Source organism: Cucumis sativus, chromosome 5 (assembly GCF_000004075.3).
Source record: "Cucumis sativus cultivar 9930 chromosome 5, Cucumber_9930_V3, whole genome shotgun sequence".
Taxonomy (NCBI): domain Eukaryota; kingdom Viridiplantae; phylum Streptophyta; class Magnoliopsida; order Cucurbitales; family Cucurbitaceae; genus Cucumis; species Cucumis sativus.
This window is the reverse complement of record NC_026659.2, coordinates 23,181,426-23,208,819: the sequence shown is the minus strand read 5'-3', so window position 1 is coordinate 23,208,819 and position 27,394 is coordinate 23,181,426. Positions and strand designations below refer to the sequence as shown.

The window sequence follows — 27,394 nt, the reverse complement described above, 5'->3', positions numbered from 1 at the left end:
CGCCGTCTGTGGGGATCGAACCCACGACCACGTGGTTAAAAGCCACGCGCTCTACCACTGAGCTAAGACGGCTTGTTTATTTATAAAATGCTTATATTTAATAATATTATACTATATAAACACCAATCAAGCTATTAAATTTATATTTAATAAAATTTCAACATCCTAATCTAATACAACTAAAAATATCTTTTATATAAGTTTATTGTTTAATTTGCAGAGCTTCAAGAATTTAAAGTTGGTGTAAATTATAAATATATGAATAGTACAATTTACCAACTCATTATATTATCTATTCAAGTTAACTAAAAGTGTTTTCAAAATTTAACAAATAAACTAATTAAACACACTCTAAATGCCTTTAAATTAAACTTAACTTAACTTCTCATCACCCACCATTCAGTTCATAAAGTAAGAAAAATTCCTAAGATGTTACAACTTTTTGTTGATGTTAAAAGGTACATAGCAGGTTAAAGATATTGGGGTGATATGTTTTAGAATTAGAGCCATGATTACAATTATTAGGGTTTGTGACCTTAACTAACCATTCCCTTTAAAGTCATCAAATTTGGAGTTTGTAATTTGTCCCTTTTTCCAATTTATTCTCTCTTTTGGTTTTCAACTTCACCCTAATATATATATATATATATATATATATTCTTATTTACAACCCTCCAACACCCATAAAATATATCACTTTTTTATTTCTTCCCAACTTTTCTTTCCAATTAAATAATAACCAAACCTACCTATAAATTTTAATTTGCTTCTTTTTCTTTTAGCCTGACATGGACAAATATTAAGGACACAATTATCATACTCTAGAAAAAAAATTGATCTAATGGCAGTGATTTTCATTTTTATTGATTAATTGTAACACGCCTAAATCATAGATATCAGTTTTAATCGTATTTATTTCAAATTGTAGATTTTGTTAAATTTATTATCTCTACCTCTACTTCTAATTCTCGTAACAATAAAAATATCAAAATTGGTAATTTTTCGACTGTAACAATAACAATAATGGTAGCCGTAGAAATGATTATAACAGTAGTAGATATGTGTCCATATAGGTAAAATAGTTTTCATACACGAAACACTCTTAATTCATCGATAAATTTGGGATATTTCAATCTAATTTTAGATTTGTCCAATACATTAAAACAAACGAAGAATACAAGTGAATAACATTCAAACTTTTGAAAATATAATTTATTTTTTATTATCTAGAGTGAAAAGAAAAAAAGAATTGTAAGATAATGATGGATGTGGCCATATGGGTAAAATAGTAATTAAGCAACTAGGGAATCTATGTCATTTCTGTTTCAATAATAGGGTTAATTCTAAACCAAACCATTTTTCTTTTGTTATTTTCCGTGCTGACATGGATAACCACTTTGGACCCTAAATTTGACCTTTTTGCCCCCATAATAATGTTCACACATTATTATCTATTTTCTTTTACATAAAAAAATATCTAATTGTATGAAGATTCCACACAAATACTTAAATCAAATAATTTTTTTACTAGTTATAAATAATGCCTTAATTATGACAACAACTTGAAGTTTCAAAACTTTATACCAAATTAACTATTGGTTTAGTTCAAGAGTTGGTCACATTCAAGAGTATTGTGAATTAAATAGCAAACAAATAAGTTGGTACGTATATGATCATCATTATCTTTTTCTTTTCAAAATTTTGATTACATGCACACATGTGTTTGTATGAAATTTTCTTAATTGATTATTTTATATAGTACTACGTAAAATAATGGATGACTTTAATGAAATGTGAAGCATACATTATATTAAATTCAAGTGGGTGATGATGCACATAATTTCAAATATGTATATATTTTTTTATTGCAACCAATTACATGAAATAGGGATTTGTGTTGGAACTAAGGTAATAGTTAGCTTAAATGTAGATAACCGACAATTATATTTGGGTTATTTAATGGACATACTGTGTGATTTTGATCGTGGGATTATAACTTGATATGGAAGTGTGATTGTGCGTTATGGAAGTTAATCCTCAGAATCAGCTTATTGATATAAAGTTATAGTACCAAAAACACTATGCCTTTATAGTCTCATATATGTTTATATGTTATTAATAATTTAATTCCAGGTAATTCTATAATCTTATGGATTACGGTTTACATCCATGTTTAGATCTTTTATTTTGATCATTTTGTATAGTCAATTAGGATAACCATGAAACTGAGTTATGAATTTTTCAAGAATTTAAATATTAGTCAAATATAAAACACTTTGCTGATTAATGTATGGAAATCATAGACCAAAGAAGTCAATATTTGAATGCCCTAATCTTATGTGTTGTTTATTTGTTATTTGAACTTAAAAATAAAGATTTGGAGGATTACTAAATGTTATAATTTGTTGAATTATACTCTGTTAGAAAGGTTAAAAGTTTCAATTTTAGTCCCTATATCCTTAATCTTTTTATTAAACCTCTCAATTTTTAACCTCCAAAGTTGTAGTTATGATTAAATCTCCTGTACTATAAAACAAAGCTTTTAACAACTCTCTAAATTATTATAAAAATTCATTACGTACAAAATTGAAACTTATTAGGTAAATAATTGAAGATTCAGTTACTTTAATAATTAGATTATTTTAAATTATTGAAGTTAATGAACACCATTAGTTGGTGGATTAAATCTAATATATATGTTTTCTAAGAAACAATCAAAGTTTTAGATTGTATCACAGATTAATTATTTTGATAATTAGAATATTTTAAAGTATTATATTTAAGCTAATGAACAGCATTTTAAAAGTTGCCGAATTAAATCTAATTTATATCTTTGTAAAAAAAAATTAGCTTGTATCACTTTGAATTTCATCAAATTAGACTCAAAATTGAAATATTGTGCTAATTTTTACACTAATTTCAAGAAATAAGAAAAGTTATAATTAAGAATCTACCTACACCCTTTAGTAAGTTTGACTAATAATGTATAAACTAATAATGGAATAAATTTGCAAATTTCCTAGACTGAACCAAAAAGATAGAAACGTTGTTTATTTCCCCCCCCCCCCCCCCCCCCCTGAATTTTAATCAATTCATTTGATTGAACAGTCGATTTTTTTAAAACTTTGGAGCACGTTAATATTTTTGTAATACTAAAAATTTAAAGTTATAATTGCAGACCTTCTAAACAATGGTTGATCAAAAGATTTTTTTTAATGTAAATAAACGACTCAGTTGTTAAAATGGATGAGTTCATTCTGTACATGTGTGTCTATTAGTACTACTCATCGTGTGTCTTAATTTTATGTTTGTTTAGCAAATGGTATAGAGTTTTTTATTTCTTCCGTTAGGAAAGTTGTTGGTTGTGGTTAGGCTTTCGACTTTCTCAATTAAGTTTTTAATTTTTAGTGACGTGGTAGTGCTTTTGCCTTATAGCTGGGCTTTTATTAATTTCTTTGAAAGAGAAAAATGAAAAATTCAAATGTATAAGATGGGTCAACAATGATTTTTTTCTTCTTATATATATATATAATATAATTTCGGCTTTTTTGCTTTTTACGTAAACTTTATAATATGATATAATATAATGATTATATATATATATTTGTAAAGTCAGGCTCTAACTGGGCTTGGGAAAGTAAATTACCAATTTTCTTTTTCCGATCGTCGTCTTCTCCACCTAAATTCTCTCTGCAAAATCCCTCTTTCTCATTCGACATGTCGGCAACTGAAAGACGACTTCCTTTCTCTTCATTTCTGACATTTCTGTACGGAGCCATCGTAATTCTGACATCTCCTTCATCCTCCGCTTCCTTAGACACCTTCGTCTTCGTCGGCTGCACAATCCAAAAATACATTCCCAATTCCCCTTACGATTCCAATCTCAACTTACTCCTCACCCGCCTCGTCACCTCCTCCGCATCCGCCACTTACGGCAACTTCACCGTCCTCGGTTCCGCCTCACAAAACACCATCTACGGCCTCTACCAATGCCGGGGCGACCTCAACTCCGGGGACTGCTCTCAGTGCGTTGCTGGAGCGGTCAGCCGTCTGGGAACCATTTGCAGCGACGCGTGCGGCGGCGCGTTGCAACTGGAGGGGTGTTTCGTGAAGTACGACAACAAAAGCTTCTTTGGAGTAGAGGACAAGACGGTGGTGCTGAAGAAATGTGGGGCGTCGATTGGGTCTGACGTGGAGGGGTTGACTGGACTTGATGCTGCGCTGGAGTATTTGGTTAGCAGTGGGGGGACCTACAAAACAGGTGGGTCCGGGGATGTACGGAGTGTGGCGCAGTGCGTTGGGGATTTGAGTGTGAGCGAGTGTCAGGATTGTGTTTCCGATGCCATCGGACGGCTTAAATCTGCTTGTGGGCCTTACTCTTGGGGTGATTTGTTTTTGGCCAAATGCTACGCGCGCTTTACTACAGGTGCTGACCACGCCCAAGATAATGGAAATGGCTTTGGTTATGCAAACGCAAATGCAAATAGTAAGTCAATTTTTTAAAATTATATTTACAAATTAGTCTCTCATTCTACAAAACTTAAATTTTGATTCTTATAATTTCTTTAAATTTTCACCTCCAGGCTCCAAATATAAACATTAAATTCTAATTCCTTTTTTAAAAGAAACTATTTATTTTAAATGTTTAACTCGTAAATTTACACAACTTTTTTAATCTTATAGTTCTGAATTCCCCCCCCCCCCCCCCCCCCCTTTTTAGTGTCTCTTAAATATTAAAGATGAAAATAAGTTTTATAATTTCCATAACGTTTACATAAAATAAAAATTAAAAATTTTAATGTAAAAAGAGTAAATGGCCAATATTTTCTTTCTTGAAATTATTTTATTTTTATTTTGAATTGATACTCTTCTTTTATTGAAGGGCTTCATGTTTGATTTTTGCTCTCTTTAATTTAGTCTTTGTGGATAAATACAATTACAATCTAATTATAAAATAAAACGAGGAGTCTTCTTGTAAATGAGGTAGGTGTATTTGAGAGTAGTCTCTCTCCAAAACCATTTTTTATTTTCTTAAAATTTAGGTAATTATAAGAAAAGATAATGTATCTTTAAATCAAGAGACTTATATATTTGTCTTCCAACCCATCTCTTACTTCAACCACATTTGGATACTCATTCCCAATACAAGTACTTTTTCTTTTAAAACATAATTGATAATTATTATGTAATAGGCCCTTAGTTTATTAGAGGAAAATTTAGTTAAAATGTAATTGTTGTGTTTGGACAACTTGTTTTTATTTATTTGTAATAAAACAAATTACGAATATTATTTATTTAAAAAAAGAAAGAAAAGAAATGAAAATATTTGGGTTCCCATGGATGATGAAAATAATTTTTTAAAAAAGAAGAAGAAAAAGAAAGGTGATTAGTTGGAGTAATATATTGGATTTGCAGAAGAAGAGTCAAAAGGCAATGACAATGAGACGAACAAGACATTAGCAATAATAATTGGACTCATTGCAGCCGTTGCATTGCTCATCTTATTCATCACTTACCTCAACAAAAAATGTGAGAAGGGAAAAGGTAATTTTAACTCTCTCTCTCTCTCTCTCTCTCTCCTTTTAAAATAATTTTTTTTATCTTTTGCTTTCTTTTTTAATCTATTATATATATATATATAAAAACAATGGTAAATGATAAATCGGTTAAAAATATTAACAAAATATCTATTATTGATAACTTCAAATTTTTTCTACACTCCGCTATATATGAAAATGTTTAATGTTTTGGATTATAATTATACTTTGTGTTTTGAGTTAAATTTGTTAGTGGTCCTGTATTTCAAATCAATTTTACCATTTTATGCTTTCTTTCCTCTTTTATTTACTTTAAAATATGAACAAGATTTTATGAGTTAAATTATATAATAAATATCATTATTTAGTTTTATTTTTGTCATTAATTTTTTAAAATTTCCAATTTTGTTTATAACTTCATAATTTGTTACGGGCAAAAACAATTTATCGATAATTTTAGTTTTTATTATAAATTTCAAAATATAATGAATAAAATTCAAACAAATAACTTGAAGGAACTTGAAATAGTAATGTCCATTTATACACGTTATATAAATGATCTAATGATACACACTTCATTTAAATTCTGTTTAAAAATATTGTTGATCTTATCATTTCAACCTCAATTTGGACAACTATTTAGTCTGCATAATACAAAGAAACAAACAAAATTGTCCTTCCTTATTTTATTTGAATGAAAGATTGCTTTGAAAAGAATTAAAATATTAAATTCTTTTAGTCGTTTTTTATAATAATTATATATATTGTTAGAATTAAAACCCAATTTTATAATATGCAGGTTGTAAGTAATTAATTAGTTGAAGATAGTTTGTGTGGGCAAAGCTGTAATTTTCAGAACTTTTGTGGGTCTCTAAAGAATAAAAAGAGTTTAATTATGCAAAGAAGAAGCTAAGGGGACTCAACAGAAGCAAAGAGAAGAAGATTCAACAATGAATTACAATAAGAAGGAAAGGAGAAAAAAAAAGCTACAACATTTTCCCACTTTTGATTTTTCAGCCTCTATTTTCTATATCTATTTTTCTGTTATATAATATTAATGTTGTATATATACAATATATATATAAATATATATAACTTAGGTCTTCGACAATAATTCTTACAAATAAAAAAAAAAAGTCCATTTTTATGAGATTGAAAAAGCATATGCTTAATTTGTTTTAATCTATTTGGAAAGGACATGGTCATATTTTTTTTAAAATTTTTAAGTAGCATATATCTCTAATACAAAGTTGAAAGTTTAAATTCTAATATAAAACTTATATTTATGTATTTAACTAATCAATTAATTTAGAAAAAAAAAGTGTTAAATATTACAACCAATTGAATGATGTAGAATGATGGAATACTTTTTTAAAATATAAAATTTTAATTCAACTTTTTAAATAAGTATTTTTTAATAAAAAATAAAAATACGAGTGATTATCTAAAATCATTTGAGAAGCTTTGCTCAATCCTTTTTAAGTTACTACTTCATAAAAAATTAAGATTGTGTTTATAGAAAAAGAAAACATCTTTTTGTAAAAAGTCATTCCAATTTTCATTTAAAAAAAGGAAAAGAAAAGAAAAAAGGGTAAACAAAAGTTGGAATAATTGGTCTATCACATCTGCCAACCTATGAATTGACCAAAGATGTCTTTTACTTGATCCATAACCAAAAAAGTGGGTTTGGTAATTGCTCTTCAAAAGGTTTATATTGAAAATGATACCCTATTCTATTCATTACCAATTTTGCCCAACAATTTAATGCCTCCACTACTTCTTTATCTTATCATCTTTTCTTAATTTCTTATAACAACCACTCTTCCCGTTTTCTATCTATATATATATATTAGATTTATAGAATTAGATCTAAAATAGTGTGGCAATGACCGATCTTGATTATTAGTATATATTACGGTTTTTGAAAGTATAACATATCTTTTAATCTGTAGTATAGTGTGAGTTGAACAAATTATTATTTTTTATGATCTATTTTATAGTTAGAATAAAAGTAATTAGAGGTATATTAAATATATAAAACAGATAACGGCTTGATTGAAACTTTTTTATTTGACTTTGAAGTACTTCCGTATCTAATTCGGTAGTGAAAATCACCCAATAATAAACAAAATTGATATGATGGTAACTTATGTTAAAATGTTGAGATAAAGTAGGTAGATTACCTCGTGCCTTAGACATTTTGAACTTAGGCAATAAAATTAGAAGAAGAAAAATTATAAAAAGTGTCATTATCTCTCTGATCACTATCATGACAATGATAAAAAGTGGTAGGGAAGTAATTATGTGAGAACCATACAAATTATAATCTCATCTCATATCTCTCTCTCATCTATTATTATTGATTATATATGTTTAGGTTTTGATTTTTAAAACTTAGAAAAACTGTCACTTTTTGGCTATCCTTTCTGTCCCAATCTTTGAAAAGGATTCTCAAACTTGGGAGATAGATGATACATCAACTATTTTATTTCCCATGATTTTATTAGTGTTGTGGCCCAATTTCTCTAATCATTTACAACCATATTATAGAACTCACTTTTTAAAAAATAAAAATTAAACATTATAAACCCAACTAATATTTCAAGTCTTGTTATTAAGAATTTGTTTGTTGGTACACAATATGAAAACAAAAATTTTAAAATTATATATATAAAAAGAAAACCATATAGGTACTTTTGAAATTTTTTGAAAGCTTGTAGAATTGAAACCCCCTAAAATTTTAAGGATATTTTTAAAAATCAAAATAGAAATATCAATAGTTTTCATTCCAACCAATTTTTAAATATGTTTCAGTATTTTTTTAGTTTAAATATATTATTGAAACTTTTGAAAATTCGAAAGTACTTTTGATACAAGCGGTAAAATTTTAGAATATTTTCTATAACTTACCTATTTGTATGTATGCTGAACATGTATTTGTTAAACTCAATGGCAATTTTTTACAAAGGAAAAAGGCCTTGATAATTTTGTAATTTTTTTATATAAATCAATTATCATCCTAAAAGTTTGAATTTTAATCTATTAATTGCTAAAAAAATTGTCATGGTGAGCATAGTTATCTTTTAACCACCATAGTTAGTTAGTTAAGCTATATTCATTTGACAATTTTTTAAAATAAAATAAAAAATACAAAAAGCAAACCCTTGGTTAGCACACAAGTGTTCAAAGGGAAATAATACCAAACATAAATAAAATAGAGGAACAAGAGTGTGCATAAGTCGAGTTGGAGGAAAATTATGGACCAACCAAAACTAGCTAACTAGTCATCCGGGTTGACAAAAAATGAAATCTATCGGTTCAATATGCAAGAGTCAACTCAACCCAATCCAAAAATTTCGAGTAAGGCTAGTTGGGTTGGTGGGTTAATTTTTTTTTCATCTCTCCATAATTTAGACTTTTAATATGTAAGATGAACAAATTGTCATTTAAGGTGCAAGACGATATATATTATACATTCAAATTGCAAATGGAGACTGTGATTTGACTATTTTCATTGGATAGGAAATCCTGTCAAATTCTAATGATTGAGATTCAAAACAAGCTTCAGCAGAAGTCAGAATGTGGCTCATCCCTCTCTCTTTCATGGAATATCGGTTATTCAAGAGTTTGGTGAAGTCATGATTCATAGGTGTAGCTGGTTGGCTAGTCCAACTCTCCTTCCTAATGAGGAAGGCTACTTTAGAGGGGTTTCTTATCTTTCTCTTTTTCATGTACTACAAGTGACTTAAACACAAGATAGAAGGTGAGATGGCTAGAAGCGTTAAAGCCAGATCCTTTGACAAGAGCAACTTCTATTTTTATGCAAAAGGAGTGGGAACCTAAAAATGACTAATAGGTGCACAGAATATTTATGAGAAGAATTTGACTTGCCCTTTTTTTGGTCTTTCTTTACTTCTTTCTTTTCTTTATGAAAAGTCTTTGATTTGAAAGAAAATCGGAAGAGGGCTAGGCCTAGGATAGGATAGGGGCCCCGTTGCAGCTTAGTTGGAGAGAAAATGTTATCATACTTCTTAGCCTCTCTTAATGAATGAATTAAGATCCCAGACTCGATGAGAGGTGCGAAGGGAAGCAGCAGGTTGTTCGACCTGCGCAGACCCTTCTTCTTATGTTGTTGTGGCATAAAGGGTGGAGATCCTAACGACTAACTAAGATGAGCAATACTTTTAGGCGAGTCCTACTAGTTCTCTCTCCTCTCCTTAACAGTAGAGCAATAGATCAATTCAAACCTATCGTTTTCTCTTCCTCGCAATAGAGCAAGTCAAATTCTTCTAAAAAATATTCTTTGCACCTCTGATTCATGACATTTGGCCCTTGCCGTAGTCCGTATGGTCCTCTTCTGAGATAAGTTATCCCTCTCCTCTTGTCTATTCCTCAACCCACTTTCTCATCTGGGGTCTTGTAGCTGAGGCGATAGCAGAAGTGATTTTTCTTCTTTCTTTTATTCTCACTCTAGTGAAATGGAAGATAATAAGGAAAGAAAATTCATGATCAAGGCTCATTTGAGAGAGAAAAATAATGGTTTTCTAGGTAATGGGGAATCAATTTCTTAAGAATCTTTGACAGATAAAAACAAGTCAAAAGCCTATAAATTAACTTTACGACTGAGGATAGGTCGACTTCTTTTGTCCTTCATTCACACTAGGGAGGCGGAGTTCTCATTCTCAGTGTCGACATATGTTGTGGCAAATATTGACCCGTTTAAAGATAGCCTATTCTCAATCCTTATCGTGCATATGTTCACTAATTTTATGTTTTTATACAAAGTATAAAGTAGACTTTGATACGAACTCAACAATACAAAAATCACCTAATTTGGAGTTAAAACGAAGAAGAACGGACAAATTAAACATAAGGGGCATTTTGGTAAATATTGAAGAAGATTGGCACGTGAGTCAACTACACGCGCACGTGCCACTCGGACGTCACGCGTTTGAACCTTACCAGACGCAATTTAAATCCGGATTATGAAAGAAGAAAACAACGTCATTTTGCGTTATCCGCGCACGCATCCCCAGATGACAGTTTGAATCCCCCTCACGCACAAATGAAGCAATCTTATTTGAATCTTCAATCCGTGTCTTCCCATCTCATCCGATCTCCGCGCCCCTTAGCCACCTGAGTTCGACTCCCACCTAACGCAAAACCATTTATTTTCTTCCATTTTCAATGACAAATTCTTGCCAAATTTTCGAAACTTCTCCATTTTTCGTGATTTTTCCCCATTTGCTATAATCCCCCAATTTTCTCTACAAATATCCCTTTTAACTCCTAATTTCATATAGAATTCAATTCAATTCACTATTCCCTCTAAAATTACTCCCAATTTCTTCCAAATTCCAAATTCTCTACCCCATTCTGTATTATTTGGATCTTCAACAAATTTTCCGGAATTATTGAAGATGCAAGACTAATTTCTTGAGGTAATTTGGGCTTATATGATTCTAATCTTTGAGAATTTCATTACTTTGATTTTTTTTTTACTATAATTAGGGTTTGATTAATCTTTGATTTCGATGTAATATTTGTTAGAATCCTCAATCAATTGTATCAAGAATTAGATCTGTGATGCAATTTTATTAATTTTTGTAATTTGATTCTTGATCTTTGATTTTTTGGTTTAATCTTTGTAAGCAATTTACCCTAAGTATATCAATTAGTGTACGACTAATTGAATTACTTGTTTCTACACAAAAATTCTCTTAATTCTTGATTTTGTCTCTCCCATTTCTGGAATTGTTTGATGCTTTAGTCAATTCTTGGAATTAAATTGCATACTTTTTTGGTGCACACATTAATTCTCTTTTAATTCCTTGGATGCAAAGTTATGATTGATCTATCTTGTAATTTTCTTTGAAGAACAATTAAGAGTTTAGTTAAGATTGCAAAAATTAAACTAATCTCTATGAAATTCATCCATTTTCTTGAATTTTGATTCAAAATTCTTCCAAGATCAAGCAACTTGATCTTGTAAGAAATCTTGAATAAAAAATCTCCTCTTAGTTATGCATGATTCAACTTCCTTTAGTTTCTTTGATTCAATGATAAAATTAGATCCATGCCTAAACCCATTCCCCACTTCCCTTCTTGGAATTCAATCTTTAATATCCATTTTTGTGAATTGTATTGCAAACTAAATTCCTCTTTTCATTCTCCCTTCTAATTTTCCCAAAAATTGTTTCCAATGCTTTTCTTTTACTTTTGTTACTAATCTCATTCTTCTCAAGCATTACATTCAAGAAAACGTCTATCTTACACTCTCTTGGATTCGATACCCGTGCTACCTATCTACGGTAAAAATCAAGGGTAAACTACAAATAATTTTTAGGCCAAAGATTTCAGAAGTAGCCGCCCTTGTTCTTGCAGCAGAGGTTCAAACAGAGAGACCTACTAAAATAGTGGCAGTTGCTTTCCTTCTTGTATATTATTCATAAGAGAGTCTACGAATTACGAGTATAATCCCATTAGTAGATATGGAGAAGCTTTCCAAGAGTAGGACTAGCCTCCAGTTAGAACTCAAAATTCTAAGTCGGAAAGGTGCTAAGCTGCTAGATTGCCCAGGTCATAAAAACCTTTTGGGGTAGTCTCAAATGAGTTCCATCCAGAGCTATCAGAGTTGGGGCGATCACGACTGTTTAGAATATGCTTGACCTAGGGAGACTACCCATGGAGTAGAGCAAAGCAGCTAACTCGAATTGATTGACCGGATCAGATGCGCTTAAGAGGCAGAAGAATCAGAACAAGAAAATGACTCACATAAAAAAAAGTAGGCTAGCAAGAACTTTGTATTAATAGTTGTAGAGGTTAGACCTTCTCAGAACTCTGATTTGGGGTCATGAGCTATGCTGCTTAGTTGTAGAGGTTAGCCCTAGCCTAAAGCTAGAAGAATGAGAAGGTCCAAAAACAAAGGCTCTGACTTTGAAAAGAAAAGTCTCGGATCGTTGAAGGGGAAGCAAGAACTATTCTCCTAAAGTGGGGATTTCCTCTAAGAAGACTGATAACTTCAATAAGCACTCTTTCTTAAGTTCAGTACTATTCTTATCCTACATTGAATGAATAAGAGGAAGCAAGCTTCTTTACTGAAAGCAAGAAGAGCCATCAATAGTCAAAGAAAGGTCCAGACGCCATAAGACAAGAATATTCTTGGTCCATATTCCGACTGAGGAACTAGATTGTTATGGTGGAGAAGAAGAAGAAAAGACAGGGATATTGTAAGAAGTCATGATTCCTATTACTACCTGAGGACTGAAAAGAAAGCCTATCCCAGATCCAAGACGAAGGACCAGTCTTGCAATATTCTTTGCCCCTCCTTTCGCATAATCTATTCAACGCGCATGTTTGTCCTTCGGACCCATCTGCCTTGCCTCTTTGCAATATTCTTTGCACCTCTTCTTTTTTGAGAGGTGCGAAGTCTTTGCCTCTTTTCCTTTTAAGAAAGTTTAGGAAGAAATCCTCGACCACTCGCGCAATAGAAAGCTCGACACCCACCTGGAAAGGAATCTTCTTAGATGTCCCACATACTTTCTTGGAGGAAGACTGACTTTGGACCTAGGCTTTCTTTCTTCTATGTTCTCTGTTCAGGATCGATCAAGTGGGATTTTTGTATTCTTTCAAGAATAGATATCCGATGACGAGGCCTCAGTTTCATAAGTAGGATCACATACGGATTTTTGGGAAGGAGTGGGGATAAATCCAAGTTAATAGAGAACCGCCCCCCTAATCCCAACTTATAGGTAAGATAGAACCCTTGGTTGTATTTTTTCCTTTGAATTAAGCTAATAAGATGATGAACAAGGTGAAAATAATATTGACGATCATCTGCAATGAACCTCTCCTAGGTGATCTTCCAGAAAGAAGAACTGAAACTTCCTCTTTTCTAGGAACTGGTGGGACTATCAATATTCTTTGACCCTGGTCTTGATTCTTTTTCTCTTTTGAAAGATGAGAGGTGGGAAAGCGTAAACGAGGTCCCTTGGGTCACTGCCCGCTTTGAATGGAGAGATGGACGCACGAGTGATTCTAGGCCCGATCATGCCCCCGCAGACATACCATATCGTATTACTTTCTTATGAGAGAATTTCTTATTTACCATATCATTCAACTGATCAACCTCACCGATCGATAAGAAGAAGAGCTCCGAGAAAATCTCTCTCCCTCTCTATAAGAGCTTAACTCCTCTCAACTTTCTAACCTCTGTCTCTCTCCTTCTGCACTCCTCTTCTCGTGTAGTGGGTGCCTTCGCTTCCTATGCAAGGACGGGGAATGAGTATGATGAAAGGGAAAGAGGTGGGGTTCCTCGAGTGCTTTCCTTTGTCTGAGATAGGGGTAGTTCTTTGCCTCCTTTAAGTCCTTCTCCTTGGATCCGGTCTATAAATGAACTGCGACTGAGGACAGATGAACTCAATTAATGGCTCCATAAGACAAGTGCAAAGATCTATGGCCCACTCTGCGGTGCAATAAAACAGGTCCGAAGGACTATCCATTAGTTGAATTGTCCTCCAAATCAAAGAATATTGACTAGATTGTTAAGGCTCAAAGAAAATTTTGAAATCCCGTCCTCAGTCCTATCCATATTAACCCGTCTGTTCTTTGGTCTTAAGACTCCTTCAAATTTCAGGCAAAGAATATTGCGTGAGAGAAAGATTAGACTTTAACCCCCGCGTAGTGGGAAATGAGATTCAAATGTCTGACGAGGAGAAGAAAGCATGATGTTCATCTGTCGGATATTCTTCAATCTATGAAAAGAGATGCTAAGAAAGAATTCAAGAAAGTCCATTACTGGTGATCTCGTCTTGCTTGCTGGGAGAGAGGACGGACCACCTTTTGAAGGCAGATAGCGAGCGATCACTCAGCAATTCAGACTAAAAGCGGCCGAGAATTAGTACCTATCCCTTACGGGAATCGAACCCGTGTCTTCGACATGAAAAGACGATGTCCTAACCACTGGACGAAAGGGACCAAAAAGCCATTCTTCATATACCTAGTAGTGGGATCCGAGAATAGAAGTCCTTCCTTTGATTGATATACGCAATTCGACGATTTCCTTTGTCTGAATCTTGGCGATTTCTGATTCAGCGGGTCCTCCCCCCTTCCACCCACCGACCCAGTGATAGACCAAGCACCGTCCTTACCCTTATTTTGAAGTCCCCTGATCTCTTTCTTTGTCTTTCATCCCCCTCTGAACAGAATAAGTAAGGCTTTCTAATGAAAAAAAGAATTCGGGCGCTCTGCCTATGCTAAAGTAAGAAAGAAAGTAGGTTAAGCTTACGATCTTTCTATAAAGAAAGGGAGGCGTCGGGCTTAGAAAGTAAGGTCAGCTGGTGTGGATAAAAACAAGTCAGAAGGCCTATCCATTAGAGAATTTGACTTTTTGCTTTCTTTATTTCTTGAAAATCATCACTGAGCAATATTCTTTGCGGATATTATTTCCACGCAATATTCAAAGCTCCTACTAAGGTCTGCGGTCAGTCCTTCGGACCAGCTGACTCAGAAAATTTTCCGCTTTCTCATTCATTCCTCAAATTCTTTGAGCCTTCGGACCTGTCTTATGGATCCTAACGGAGGGAGCGGAAGGGAAGAATCCTTCTCCGACTTAAGGAAGAGAAGACTCCTTCGTCAAAGCCTTAAGGAATTCAGACGAGAGGGAAGATTTAGGCAAGGAAGAATCAGACGATAGAGGTGCAAAGAATATTGCGGAGTTGCGGGAGTTGCCCCACTACGCGGTGCCATAAGACAGGGATATTGTAGAGCGGACGGATAAAAACAAGTCCCATATTAAGCTACGGAGGCCCAAAGAATATTGCGTTCTTAAGACTCCTTTCTATTTTTTTCTTTATAAGGGATCATGACTCATCAAATTTCATTGATCCTAAATTATCTTAGATTTTCGGTTCATTTTTTAGGACCCTAGAAAAGAAAGAATGTCATATTGACCTTTCTTTTTCCTAAAAGTAGGCGTCTTAAACCGAAGGACTATGAATAGCTATTACTTTGAACCGAAGGCGCGAAGAAGAAAAATCAGGCGCGGGTGCAGATAGACTCGGCTTTCTACCCACGTAGCGGTAAGGAGTGCAACTGATTAATGGAACTTTCAATGAAATAGTGGGACTGATTTTGATCCATATTCAAAAACAAAGGTCCAGGTGCAAAGAATATTGCGAGGAGGAGCAGCTTAATTTCCAATTAAATATCGGTGAAGGAGACTCTACCCTATTGAACCTCAGTCCTATCAATCTATTATTTGATTTTGACACTTCTCAAAAAGGAAAGATGAACCGCCGAGTCCTTCCGCGCTCCGCTCCTTTCAGTTCCATAATACTTTTTATATTTAACACGGAACGCAAACGAAAATTGAATTCAGCCTTATCCATAGATCTTTGCACCTAGCGCCAGAAAAGAAAGAATCTCATCTTGACCTCAATATCCTTTGAGCCTTGTAGAGGCGCATATTGCTCAATTTGAGAACTAAAAACCTATCTTTATAGAAGTCATCGACCGCCTTTCTAATTCTTTCTAATATTTCAAAATGAAAGATGAACCGAAACGTAATTCAGGCTCCGTGGGCTGCACCCGTCTCATTGATAAGGACATATTAGCTTGGAGCCTCAGTCGTCTCATTGATAAGGACATCTTTGCAAATTCAGACCGGAGCGGTTCTCGTTCTTTAGTAGTTCGATCGGCTACTAGAGACGAGCAAAGAGCCTAACTTCAAAGGAGAAAGTAGGGTAGAAAGATGTCCCATCTCGATTCTACTCTTTTTGCCCCAGCCTCCAGCTTCTTATTTGACTCCTCCGCATTCCTTTTATTCAGAGTATTTGCACATGAAAAACCTATTCCAGCAAAAAGACGCTCACAATCGAAGCTAAGCTCTCACTCTATCTTCCGGGAAGAGGGATTCACTTTAGCCCTTCCTGCTTAGTATTCAGCGAGAAATGGGGACAGGCAGGCAGGTAAGCGACCACCCAATACCTCCTTTCCACGAAAACTTCAACCGGCATAGGCAAGAGAGGAAGAGGTAAAAGAGATCGGGTCGGGCTTCTACGAACCATTCCTAGACTGAAAGCAAAGTTCTCTTAGCCGGCTCAAATTCCGATCAACAAGTTGGAGGTATGGCTGAGTGGCTAAAGGCATTGGTTTGCTAAATCGACATAGAAGAAGATTCTATCATGGGTTCTCATCCCATTTCCTCCGGCACGGAAGTGGAAGGGGCGAAATTACGTGAGAGAAAGAAGGGTGGAGTCCCCCCGAGGACTGAATAGCAGAACTTAGTGACTAGGAGATAGAGTAAGTTGCGCCTTCTTTTTCTTTGACCGGCCTATCCTCTTTCGATAATTCTTTCTTTTTCAAATATTCTTCATAGTCCTACAATATCCCTGTCTTATGGAGCCTCAGTCGCAAAGTTCATTCAAAAACAAAGGTCCAGTCCGACAAAGAATATTGCTCATTTGATAGGCTTTCTTTTCACACCGTCCGAAGGCGCAAAGAGCGGTCTAATCTTTCTCTCCGTAATATTCTTTGCGCCTTCCAGTCTTGTCATTATGAGAATTTTTGCAATATTCTTTGCACATTTTTTTTCTTCTTTGGGCCTTCTACGCTTAATAATGGGGATCTGCTCAATGACAAAGGCGAGAAGACAGGTCCGAAGGCGCAATGAAATATGCGTTGCGTGAGGTGCAAAGAGTTCGAGACAAGACGGAATTGACTTCTCTAATTACGAGATAATGGGGAGATTTCTCATGCAATCCATTCGTTGCCTGAACTTTGCTTTGCAATACCGCTCTGTGGGAATCAGACTAATCCGTGTACAAGAAGAGAGCTCTGGGAAAACTCCCCCGATCTCGGGAACCTTCTGCGCCCCAGCCCAAGCAAGTCAAGCCTCCTTGATCGACCTATGTTCTACCTTCATTCTCGTCCTTATTCCCTGAATTGGGTTGAGAAAGCACGAAAAATCCTCCATTTGAACATCCAAAGTAGTAGGTAGGCGGTTGAATCAGACCCCGATCTGAAAAGAGGTGTCCCTTTGACGGAGTCACTGAGGGATGAGAGCCAGAGGAGGCGTGGATAGGTGCCCAACCGCGCTCGGGCCCACGTAGCGGTAGAAAGAACGAAAGTCGAGCAGGAAATCCGGCAGTTAGAGGTCTACGACCGATAGCAATAGGGTGAGTCGGGTCTTTCTTTCTTTTCTATATTCTGAATTCCATTACTGAATTTGAGTCAGCTAGGTTCAAAGAATATTGACCAGCTAAAGAAATTTCCTACTCAAAGAACCGCGTAGTGGGCTGAAAACATGAAGACTATTATTCTCTGCCTTATTAATCTTCCGAGAACATCGATAACTAAAACCTTCCAACTTTCTCTCTTATGTTTTGTTTATGGCGTAGAAGGCGTAGAAGGAGGATAGGCGAACCTCTTACTAGTAGGCAAAGCAAAGGCAAAGGACGGCTCGACTGAAAGGAGTCAATGAACAAGGGTCCAAGGCTTTCTCGTTCAAAGCCAATTTGGCTAAGATCTCATTCCCCGAGCCGAGATAGGATGAGGCTAACCCTCTTTCTCAACTTCTCTTTCTGAAAGAACCGGAACTCTTAAGCAAGGAATTAAGCAAGGAAATAGGTCCCCGAGTCTTCTTTCTCTTTAAGTTATTGAATTAGCCCATCAAAAAAGACTCCACAAGAGCGGACTCAGACTAAAGAGATCATGCCGATCCCACTCCTTCCCCTCAACCTCTAGACCGAGGTCTCTCCTTCTAACCTCAAGAGCTGACTCTTCATCAAGACCTTCCCGCGTAGTGGGCCGATTCCCTGCAAGAAGGACCTAACTGCATCTTCTTCCTTAACTCTTCTTGATATCGCCCTTCCCTTAACGGGATACCGAAAGAAGGACTAATGACCGGACTAAGTCAACTTCTTAACGGAAACATAGAATGAAAGAGAGAAAGAACAAAGCAAAGAGAAGAAGAAAGGGGCACCCAACTCGGGACAGGACAGCAGGCACTACAGGGACAAGAACTTATGCAAGAAGAAGAGCTCGCCTTTACCGGACGGTAGGGCGGTCTTAGGGGAAGATTCAGGGAGAGGAGGGGACAGAAGAGGTCTTAGGGGACACCCACGGAGCGGGGGACATCCTAGGGAGAACAAGACAGCATATCAAAACTCTCTTGATAAAGGGTAAAAGAGAGAAGAACCACAAGAGGAAGAGCTAAGAAACCTCTAAGCTCATCGGACTTCCTTCTTTCCACTAAAGATGAACGGATTCATTCTTCAAAATTCTTTGAACCAGAGCTTGATTTTTCAAGAACTGCTGAAAGAAAAGCCACTTAAGAAAGACAAGATCCGCGCACCAAGATCCTCAACCTCTCCCACTGGGGACAACGGGCCGAAACAGGGACCTCTGGTCGGGTCCAGCCAGGTTCTTCGGGGAATGAGTCTCACTCTCTTTCCGAAGGAGAGCTCGAGCTAAGAAGTTGACCTTCTTTAGGAGGGGACTAAAGCTTGATCATTCCTAGCTAGCCCGCGCCCAGCCTTAATGTGGGATCTTAGAACAAAGCGCTTCTGATCTGGGGTCCGCGTAGGAATAGGTTTCTAGATCTATAACCTATTTTCTCCTCAAAGAGTTGATGAGCATCAAAAACTTGGCTATTTCCCTATTACAGGAAAAGTGGATTTTCTATACTTTTCTGAGAGATAGATAATCAAGATTTTTGGAGTCCCTCTTTTTCATTCAAAGTGAGAGCTGGAATGGAAGAAAAAGAAGAAAAGACGAAGGCAGAACCTACTAAAATACTAAAATCCACTTAAGGCGCAAAGAATATTGCGGGAGGCAAGGCGCAAAGAATATTGCGAAAGCCTAGCGAACGAGAAAAAGGAAGGAATTGCATTTTGATGCAAAAGGAGTGGGAACCCACTAGTAAGAGGAAAGCCTACCATAAATCGAAAGACATAAAATAGGATAAGTTCCATTAATCAGTCCCGCAAGAAATTCGTAAATGAATCAATGAACAAGCAATGAAAAATCAAGCTCCAAATGAGTTAGCAAATTCTTCACCCACACTGAAACTCTGATGAACGGTAATAGGCAGCAGCTTACGAGGTTCTTGCTGTGGTTGCTGGAGAAGTTAGTTTTCTTGAACTGCTTGTTCTAGCAAAGGGCTAGTGAATACCTCGAATGAGAATGCTACCGCTCCGTGGGCTTCGTCCGCAACTGAGAATACCACTTGATCTTAGAAAGAGTATCAGCTTTCTGGAACCTTCTAGAATCAGAGATATTCTACCCAACTCGGCCAACTAAGCTTCAACGGAGGAAAGAATCAGACTCATTCTTAGAGTCGAGCTTCTTCCTGCATTGGTCGTATTATTTCCGCTAACCAATACAGTCAAGCCTGCCGATTCGTCCTGGAACGACTTAGATTCTGAGTTAGGATGATCTTACCTATTACGAATAAGTCGTACCTCACCCTATTCTTGGAATAGCTGCTTGGAATAGCTGCTTGGAATAGCCGCTTGGGATCGCTCCTTCTTTCTATACAGGAAAGGATAAGGGTGGATGATAGCAGGGCCTAGCTCGGAAACATCCCTTTCGATTTCTATCTTCAATTTCAGAAAGAGAGCAAAGCAAAGAAGCTCCGCGGGAAAGCTTTCCACTCCACTTTCTAGTTTGAATGTCGAGCAGCTTTGCTCATAAGCCCATCGTTGTCGAAAACATGACAAACACTTCAACATTTTTCCAATCAGAATTACTTGGTGGCCCATTCCTCTTCTTCCCATTTTCATTTTCTGAAAAATAGTCTTGATAATCCAACTCTTCTTCCTCTAATATTTGAATGATTGTGGTCCTTACAGTTAGCTCTACCTCTATGAATGTAATCTGTGTCATATTGCCAATGTTTTCCTAAAAGGAAGTGGCAAGTATCCATATCAAGAACATCACATATAATTTGGTCTTTATAGCGTTGTCCTATTGATAAAGAGATAGTACAAACCTCACTAAACAACTTCTCCCTATATTTTTTTTATCCAACTAACCTTATTTGGATTCGAGTTGGGTCAGTTTTCAAATTTAGGACAGAAGCTAGTTTTTTAAACACTAAGTTTTCACTACTACCACTATCAACGATAACTTGACACACTTTACCATTAATGGTGCATCTTGTTCGAAAGAGGGAATTCCTTGGAGGTATTTGTTCAGTTGTAGGGGTGAAAAAGAATTCTCTGAATTACACAAGATAGTTGATCTCCTTAATCCAGTGATGAAATTTCTAGAACCTTTTAGTTTGGATTAAAACTTGAAATTTTTCTTTAGGTGTTGAAAGAAGAAAAATAAAGATGAGGATTAAAGAATGACCTATGAGGCAAAATGAGAAATTTATTAGGAATGAGAGGCAACTTGGTAATTTTCTATTTTCTTTTAAATAAATAAAAATAAAATTAAAAAAAGAAGAAAGAACTTCTCTCCTTCTTGTTCATCGTGGAAGCACTCAAGTCTCCCTTCCCCCTTCTTCTTCTCGATTCTTTCTCTCTGTTGACAGTCGGCACCGTCTCTCCCTTTCTTTATCTCATCTCGTCGACGCACGCCCACCATGAAGCTCTTTGGCAACGACTCGACTGCTTCACGATGTCGACACTGACGCTGACAACCCTCTCTAGTGTCACTCCACTTGATCACATCATCGCACAACCTTCTTATTGTCCATCACGAGATCTCAATCACAGTTGCATCGATTCTTCTCACTCGATCTTGTGGTCATTAGTTGGATTTGAGAGTTTCAAGTAAGGATATACTCATTTTGTTGGGTTTCTTTAAGTTTTTCGAATACCCATTAAGTTTCGGCTTGATTTTCACATTACTCATTACATTTCATTGTTAGATTTGGATTCTTGGATGATATTAGTCATTGTCCAGTCGTTCAAAAGCTCGAATTTAGGCGTTTGACGCAACTTGAGTAAGATTTTAAGCTTTTTTGGGTCAATCTTGAGTATCCATCTGATCTTAGTAATAGTTTTGAATAAACCATGAAGGTGGATACTTGATTTTGAACTTAGAAAGTGATTAGGATGTTGCCCATTGAGGTTAAGAGTACTTTGATTTTAGCGATTTTCCTTTGAGTTCTTTTATGCCCATTGAATCTAAGTGTTTAAGTTAGATTACTCATAAGACTCGGGTCCTAAAGTTGAATGTTAGAGGTCAAGCTGGAGTTTCTTCTAGCTTTAGAAGTTGTTGGGTGTTGTTTCCTCATTTTTGAAACATAAATGGTTGAAGTGATCTTAGGGAGTCTTTAAGTTTGACTTGGGGTAATATAATGGGTATGAATCCCAAGCATCATTGTTAGTGAGGATAAAAAGTGTATCTACATAAAAGACCGTTGAGTTCTGAACTAAGTTGTATGCTCATGGGTTAAGTATCTAGAGTTTGGGTCCAAGGATTCATATGTGAAAAATTTAGTTTAATCCTAGCTGCTTTGTATATTCTAGGACCTTGAAGCAACAAATAGATTTTAGCGGCCTTACAAAATATTTTGCAAATAGTTGTAGCCTCTTATCATATGAAGATATTGATATGACCTTGATTTATATTTTAGGCCAAATTGAAGTATGAAGAGCTTACAATCGTAAGGGATCCAGTTATTGACTATGAGTGCCTCGTTTCAAGTTTTCTCTATACGTATACGTGCTAATTTATGAGATTGCGTGGAAACTACCATTGTTTAAACTTTTTATAATTATATTTTTTCATTTATATTTAAACGATACATTTAGTCACAATGGTTTCAAGGATATGCATGTTTAGAACTACTTTATGAAAATTGAGTTTTTAGCATAAAGTATGTGAAGTATGTATGATGGTGATTTACCCATAAGCTATGTGAATGTGTTTCCGTAGCACTATCTATGGTAGTTAGGGGATTTTGGGGCTGAAAGAGGTTGTGGTCGGAGACCCAAGAACTTGAACTTAGGTGAGGATGTGGATGGGGGAGTGTGGGACTAGTTTAAACCATGGTGGGTAGCTCTATGTGCACATAAGAGCGAAAATCAAGGTGAATATCGTGGTAGGTGCTGAGCTCCGTTTGGCCGTGTGTTTCCTTGTGTATATGGATCACTCGTGAGCTATTTCGAGCTGTGTACTTAGTATGCTATCACGGTCAAATTAGATGGAGGTGACTATCGTGGTAGGTCCTAAATATGTGTGACCTAGTTGTGGTTGTATGATTCTTTGATCATGTGCGAGCTATTCTTGGTCGTATATCTAGATGTCCTGCTTGTTGGTTGACTTGTGGATTATGTGACGATATCGTTTTTAGTTAATATTTCATTATAAATGCATATTTGTTGGGATTTATGTTCTAAAACTCGTAGATTGTAAATATAATCCACTGACCATTATTAATAAAGTGTTATTATTGTAATAATTGTTATTGACTAAATTATTAGTTTTGTCTAAATAACCCAAATCCAATAAACTAACATCCTAAGTTGTTTAATGAGTCTTGAACAGTATGTAGAGACATATAGATATCAATGTTCAAGATCAACTTAAAGGGTTTATAGTATAGGGATAAGGTTGGGTACCTTATCCTGGTAACACTATTGATACGACTCACTTAGTATTTGATACAAACGCAATGATCCAACTCGTTCGTGTAGCTGACATGCGAGTGAGGGTATCCTATGCAATGAGTTTGCATAAGATCAGACCGCAAAATAGTAACCACTAGATGTAACTCCGTTAACTAGTTAGGTTTCTATTTCACTAGGATGACCTAGGTAACTTAGTCTTAATCGTGTGTTATGAACTCTTGTTCGCAAGGGATTGTCCTTTGATTTGTACGGATGAGAGTGACCAGATCGCCGACTCAATAAACTTATCATTTTGGGGACAAGACCGAGTGGGGAACTGGAAACATAATTACACAAGATTGAATTCACTCATTCCCTACTTTAGGGTAAGTAGATAAGTGTTTCCTTAAATGGTGTCTCCAGGTCTTGAACAAATGACCATACTCTCTCTATGGCACAAGAGGGGTTTTTGTTTATTGGTAGGACCATAAACAGGTTGTTCATTGGATGAGCACTACTATTTAAGGATTAGAGGTAACCTAGGGGTAAAATGCTAAATTGATCCAGCTGGTGTTATGAAAACTCGTGAAGGACTAACTTACTGTTATTGGTATGTATCCGTGGACACATAAATATATCTACAGTGAGAAGAGTTCAGTTGTGAGTCGTCTTTAGTGGAATGTACACACAGTTAACGAATATTGATTAATGTGGTTAATGAATTTAGCTAATTAATCTCAAATCGTTGTAGCTTTTGATCTATAGGTCTATTAGGTCCCCTTCCTAGCTCGTAAAGGGTAATGAAATTTATTTATATCGGTTGTAATTTGAAATGTTCAAATTTACTTAGGGAATTAGTTTAATGTATAGTGATACATTATAATATAAAATTTGTAAAACTTTATTATATAATTTTAATTTTGGATATGATTCAAAATTAATTTATAAGAGATAAAGTATTTGAATAAGTTCAAATATTAATTTAATGTGAATTGGAATCATATTAAAATTATTGGTTATGAGAGAAACTTATATTTGAATATGATTCAAATTTAATTTAAGTTAAATATACGATATTTAATTTAGTTAATAATTAAGTTCATTTAATTAAATTTAATATAATTAAATTTATAAGATATTGCAAAGATATTAATTTATTTAATTAATTATATTAATATAAATACATAAGATATTGGAAAGATATTCATTCAAATAAGATTTGAATGAAATTTAATTAATTATATTAATATAAATCTATAAAATATTGGAGAGATATTTATTCAAATAAGTTTTGAATGAAATAAAATATGATTTAAATAATTATTAACTAATTGATTAATTAGTAGATTTGATAAGAGAGTCTCGTGATTCTCTCCTACTCATTTTTCTATTCCAAGAAGAAAAGAGACTTATAAATATCTAGAAGAAAACATTTTTCTTTAACCAAATTCATTAATAAAAAAGTCAATGTTTTTTCTCTCTACAAAAAGAGTTTCTCTCAAATATCTCTGAACCTTTTTCATCCCAATTGGTTCCCACAAACCAATCTCATCCTAGGAAGGTCTCCGACGGGTGGTGTCCCAATTTGGAGATTGAGTTGTAGATTCAGAGACGTCATCGAAAGTAAGTTTTCGTATCTTATCTTTAAAAGCTTATTTATAATTTATTTAGAATTTTGATTCTAAAATTTTGTCAATGTACCAGTATTTTAAGATTTTCAAATTAATTTGAGTAATGGTTCTTTAATTCTTCCGTTGCCATAGGGCTTTTATCCCTTCAATTTACACATCTTAGCATGTTTTACGAGTTTTACATCTAATTGCCACTCACTGAGTTTTCAACTTACTTTCTCAATGTTTTCTTCCCCTCCCCAGGTAGCAATCCAGGATCAAGCGTTGATCATTCTCCATTATTTTGTAGACCTTCATTTTGGTATGTAGTTACACTCTGTTACATCATGGGAGTGGTTAGTTGTATCAAGAGAGATGCTAAGAACTCGAATTTTGAAGGAATTCACATTAGATTGAAGTCTTTTTTGTATGTAATTCCTAGTTTAAATTTTGAATTCTACTTGGAACTCTGGAACTGTTGGGATGTGTGTGGTGAGACACACTTATAGTGTGGTAGTATATGAAGTTTGGTTTCTTATGTATTGAAGTGAAAATATTTACCTTTTCAAGTTTGGCTACCTTGTATTTTAGGGGAGGTGTTGTCGAATTTTCTCTAGATGTTTTCTTTTTATTATTGGAAAAGGTGTTTTTATAAATCTTATGTTTGAAAAGAATGTACGAAGGAGCTAGCAAGAGGGAAAGTCTAAAATAGGGTGTGACAAGCTTAAGCAGATGGATCCTTCTGAATGAACTCCATAATGATAGTGCATCGATGCATCAACTTTACTCCTATGCATAAGGGCAAGCATACACAAGGCAGCATGCTTGGCTTTACGATTGAGCATTGGCAGCTAGATTACTGGTTCCTCTTTTGTGCTTAAACTTGAAGTTTAATTTAGTCAAAAATTCTTGCCACCTTGATTGTTTAGAGGTCAACTTAAATGTTAATTTTCTTCCAAAATTTTCTTTGGAATTGGAATCGGTTGTAGCACCCCTGCTGGTTTGGTTGCCTTATACTTATTCCTTTGACAGATCTCACATTGCTCAACATATTGTTTGATACATGCCTTCATGCCTTTCCAATATAGCTTTCCACTCATTCTTTTAACGTAGTTTGATATATCTATCTAGGCTTTTGGGTTTTTTTTCTACATGTTTAGGGTTTTAATTGAACATTTTTCTCATCCTACTTTGTTGTCTTTACCATTGATATTTATTATGAACTTTACTATTCTAAATAGTCAATGCAAATGTTTTGGATCTACTCAAAACACAAAAGTGTACATATAACTCCAAACTTTTATAATATGAGCTCAAATATTGTTAGACGATATAATAAGAATGGTATTAGGTGGAATATTAAAGGTCATTTAAGGCAAGGAGTGTGTTATAATAGTCTACGTTTGGAGTGTAGAGTACTATGAGTTATTATAGTATGTATTTGAGATGCAAACTATTATAGCATGTGTTATTATAATTTGTGATTGAGGTGCAAATTATTATAGTTCGTGTTATTATAATCTTGGCTTTTCACTACACTTGTTTGATGTACATATATAATGTAGATGAAATAAACATTTTTTTCAATTGGTTTTATTAAATTTGGTTAATTAGGATGTTGATCTAATAAATTTAGCTTCAAACTGAGTTTATCACAACCGTGAGCGGCTAATTAGTGCCAGTACAGGAAAAGGACGAGTCTAACAAACGTAACTTCTAAAAAAAATCAAATAATAATATTTTCTTTTTTTTATCAAAAACAATAATTAGTAATAAAAAAATTTGTCTTTACATAAGTCAATTCATGATATGTCATGAGTAAGCAAGAATCTTAAAAAATGAAAATGAGACTAAGAATGTTTAAATGATATTTTAATTAATTAAATTCACATATCTATTTATACTATTTAGGTTTTCACAATTTCTCTTTAAACTTCTAAATTTATATATTTTAGGAAGATTATAAGTTCTTGTCATTTAAATTTTAACAACTTTTATTCTAATATGATAGTAATATTATTAACATTATTTAAAACTTTGAAAAATTGTTATTTTTCTTTTTAAACTTTTGAATTTGTTTTAAAAAAAATATCATTAAACTCTAACCTTGTTTCAAATTGATTTGGTGGTTGATGTGACGTCAAATATTCATTGTCATGTTAATTTTCATAAATAATATTACAATATTTTAATGTTACGCAAATTTTCATTTGATTTTTTAATTAAACTAAATCTTTAAAGGTACATAAGAAAAGAAGCATAATTAAAATTTGTAAAATATATAATAACTTTTGGGGAGTGAAAAATAGTGACGAAAAAAAAAAGATGAAGAGTGAGAAAGAATGACAGAGGAGAAATAAAGAAATAGTAGAATAATGTTAATTCTAGAGTTATGATAATGGGTTAGTTAAGCAATTTGTGAAGGAAGAGGTGGCAACGTTTGTTGAATGAATAAGGATTTGAGAGTGATTTGAACATTGAGTGGGTTCAAGTACTCCAATTCTTGGTTTATCTTTGTATTCTTTTGTTATCTTTTATATTTGACTGTTTTCGTTATGGCTTATGAGTTCAATTTAAGGACAAGATTGTAATTTAACCTTTAATCATCAAAGACCGTGTGGCACACGAGGAAGTGACCGTCATCTTTTCTTGGAAGGCAATAAATTAAGAAAGAAACTGAGAA

At 34.5% G+C, this 27,394-nt stretch overlaps 1 protein-coding gene, 1 long non-coding RNA gene and 2 other non-coding genes across 4 annotated transcripts; 2 read left to right on the top strand and 2 right to left on the bottom strand.

The window, feature by feature from the left end:
* On the bottom strand, positions 1-72 carry TRNAK-UUU. The gene has a single exon. It is a non-coding gene; the product is annotated as a tRNA-Lys (tRNA).
* Positions 73-3,596: 3,524 nt separating this feature from the next.
* Positions 3,597-6,687, top strand: LOC101211671 (plasmodesmata-located protein 6). The gene is made up of 3 exons (XM_004142780.3): positions 3,597-4,486; positions 5,416-5,544; positions 6,337-6,687. Exons 1-3 carry the CDS (start codon positions 3,718-3,720, stop codon positions 6,345-6,347), a joined length of 909 nt encoding a protein of 302 aa, XP_004142828.1. The 5' UTR covers positions 3,597-3,717; the 3' UTR covers positions 6,348-6,687.
* A 3,872-nt stretch (positions 6,688-10,559) lies between these two features.
* On the top strand, positions 10,560-25,721 carry LOC105435534. The gene is made up of 3 exons (XR_969589.2): positions 10,560-10,978; positions 24,659-24,724; positions 24,976-25,721. It is a non-coding gene; the product is annotated as an uncharacterized LOC105435534 (long non-coding RNA).
* Positions 14,442-14,513, bottom strand: TRNAE-UUC. The gene has a single exon. It is a non-coding gene; the product is annotated as a tRNA-Glu (tRNA).
* Positions 25,722-27,394: the final 1,673 nt, after the last annotated feature.

Coding starts and splice junctions, on each gene's coding strand:
- LOC101211671 (XM_004142780.3), top strand. CDS start 3,718: ATGTCGGCAACTGAAAGACGACTTCCTTTCTCTTCATTTCTGACATTT. Junction 4,487..5,415: donor TGCAAACGCAAATGCAAATA/GTAAGTCAATTT, acceptor TTGGATTTGCAG/AAGAAGAGTCAAAAGGCAAT.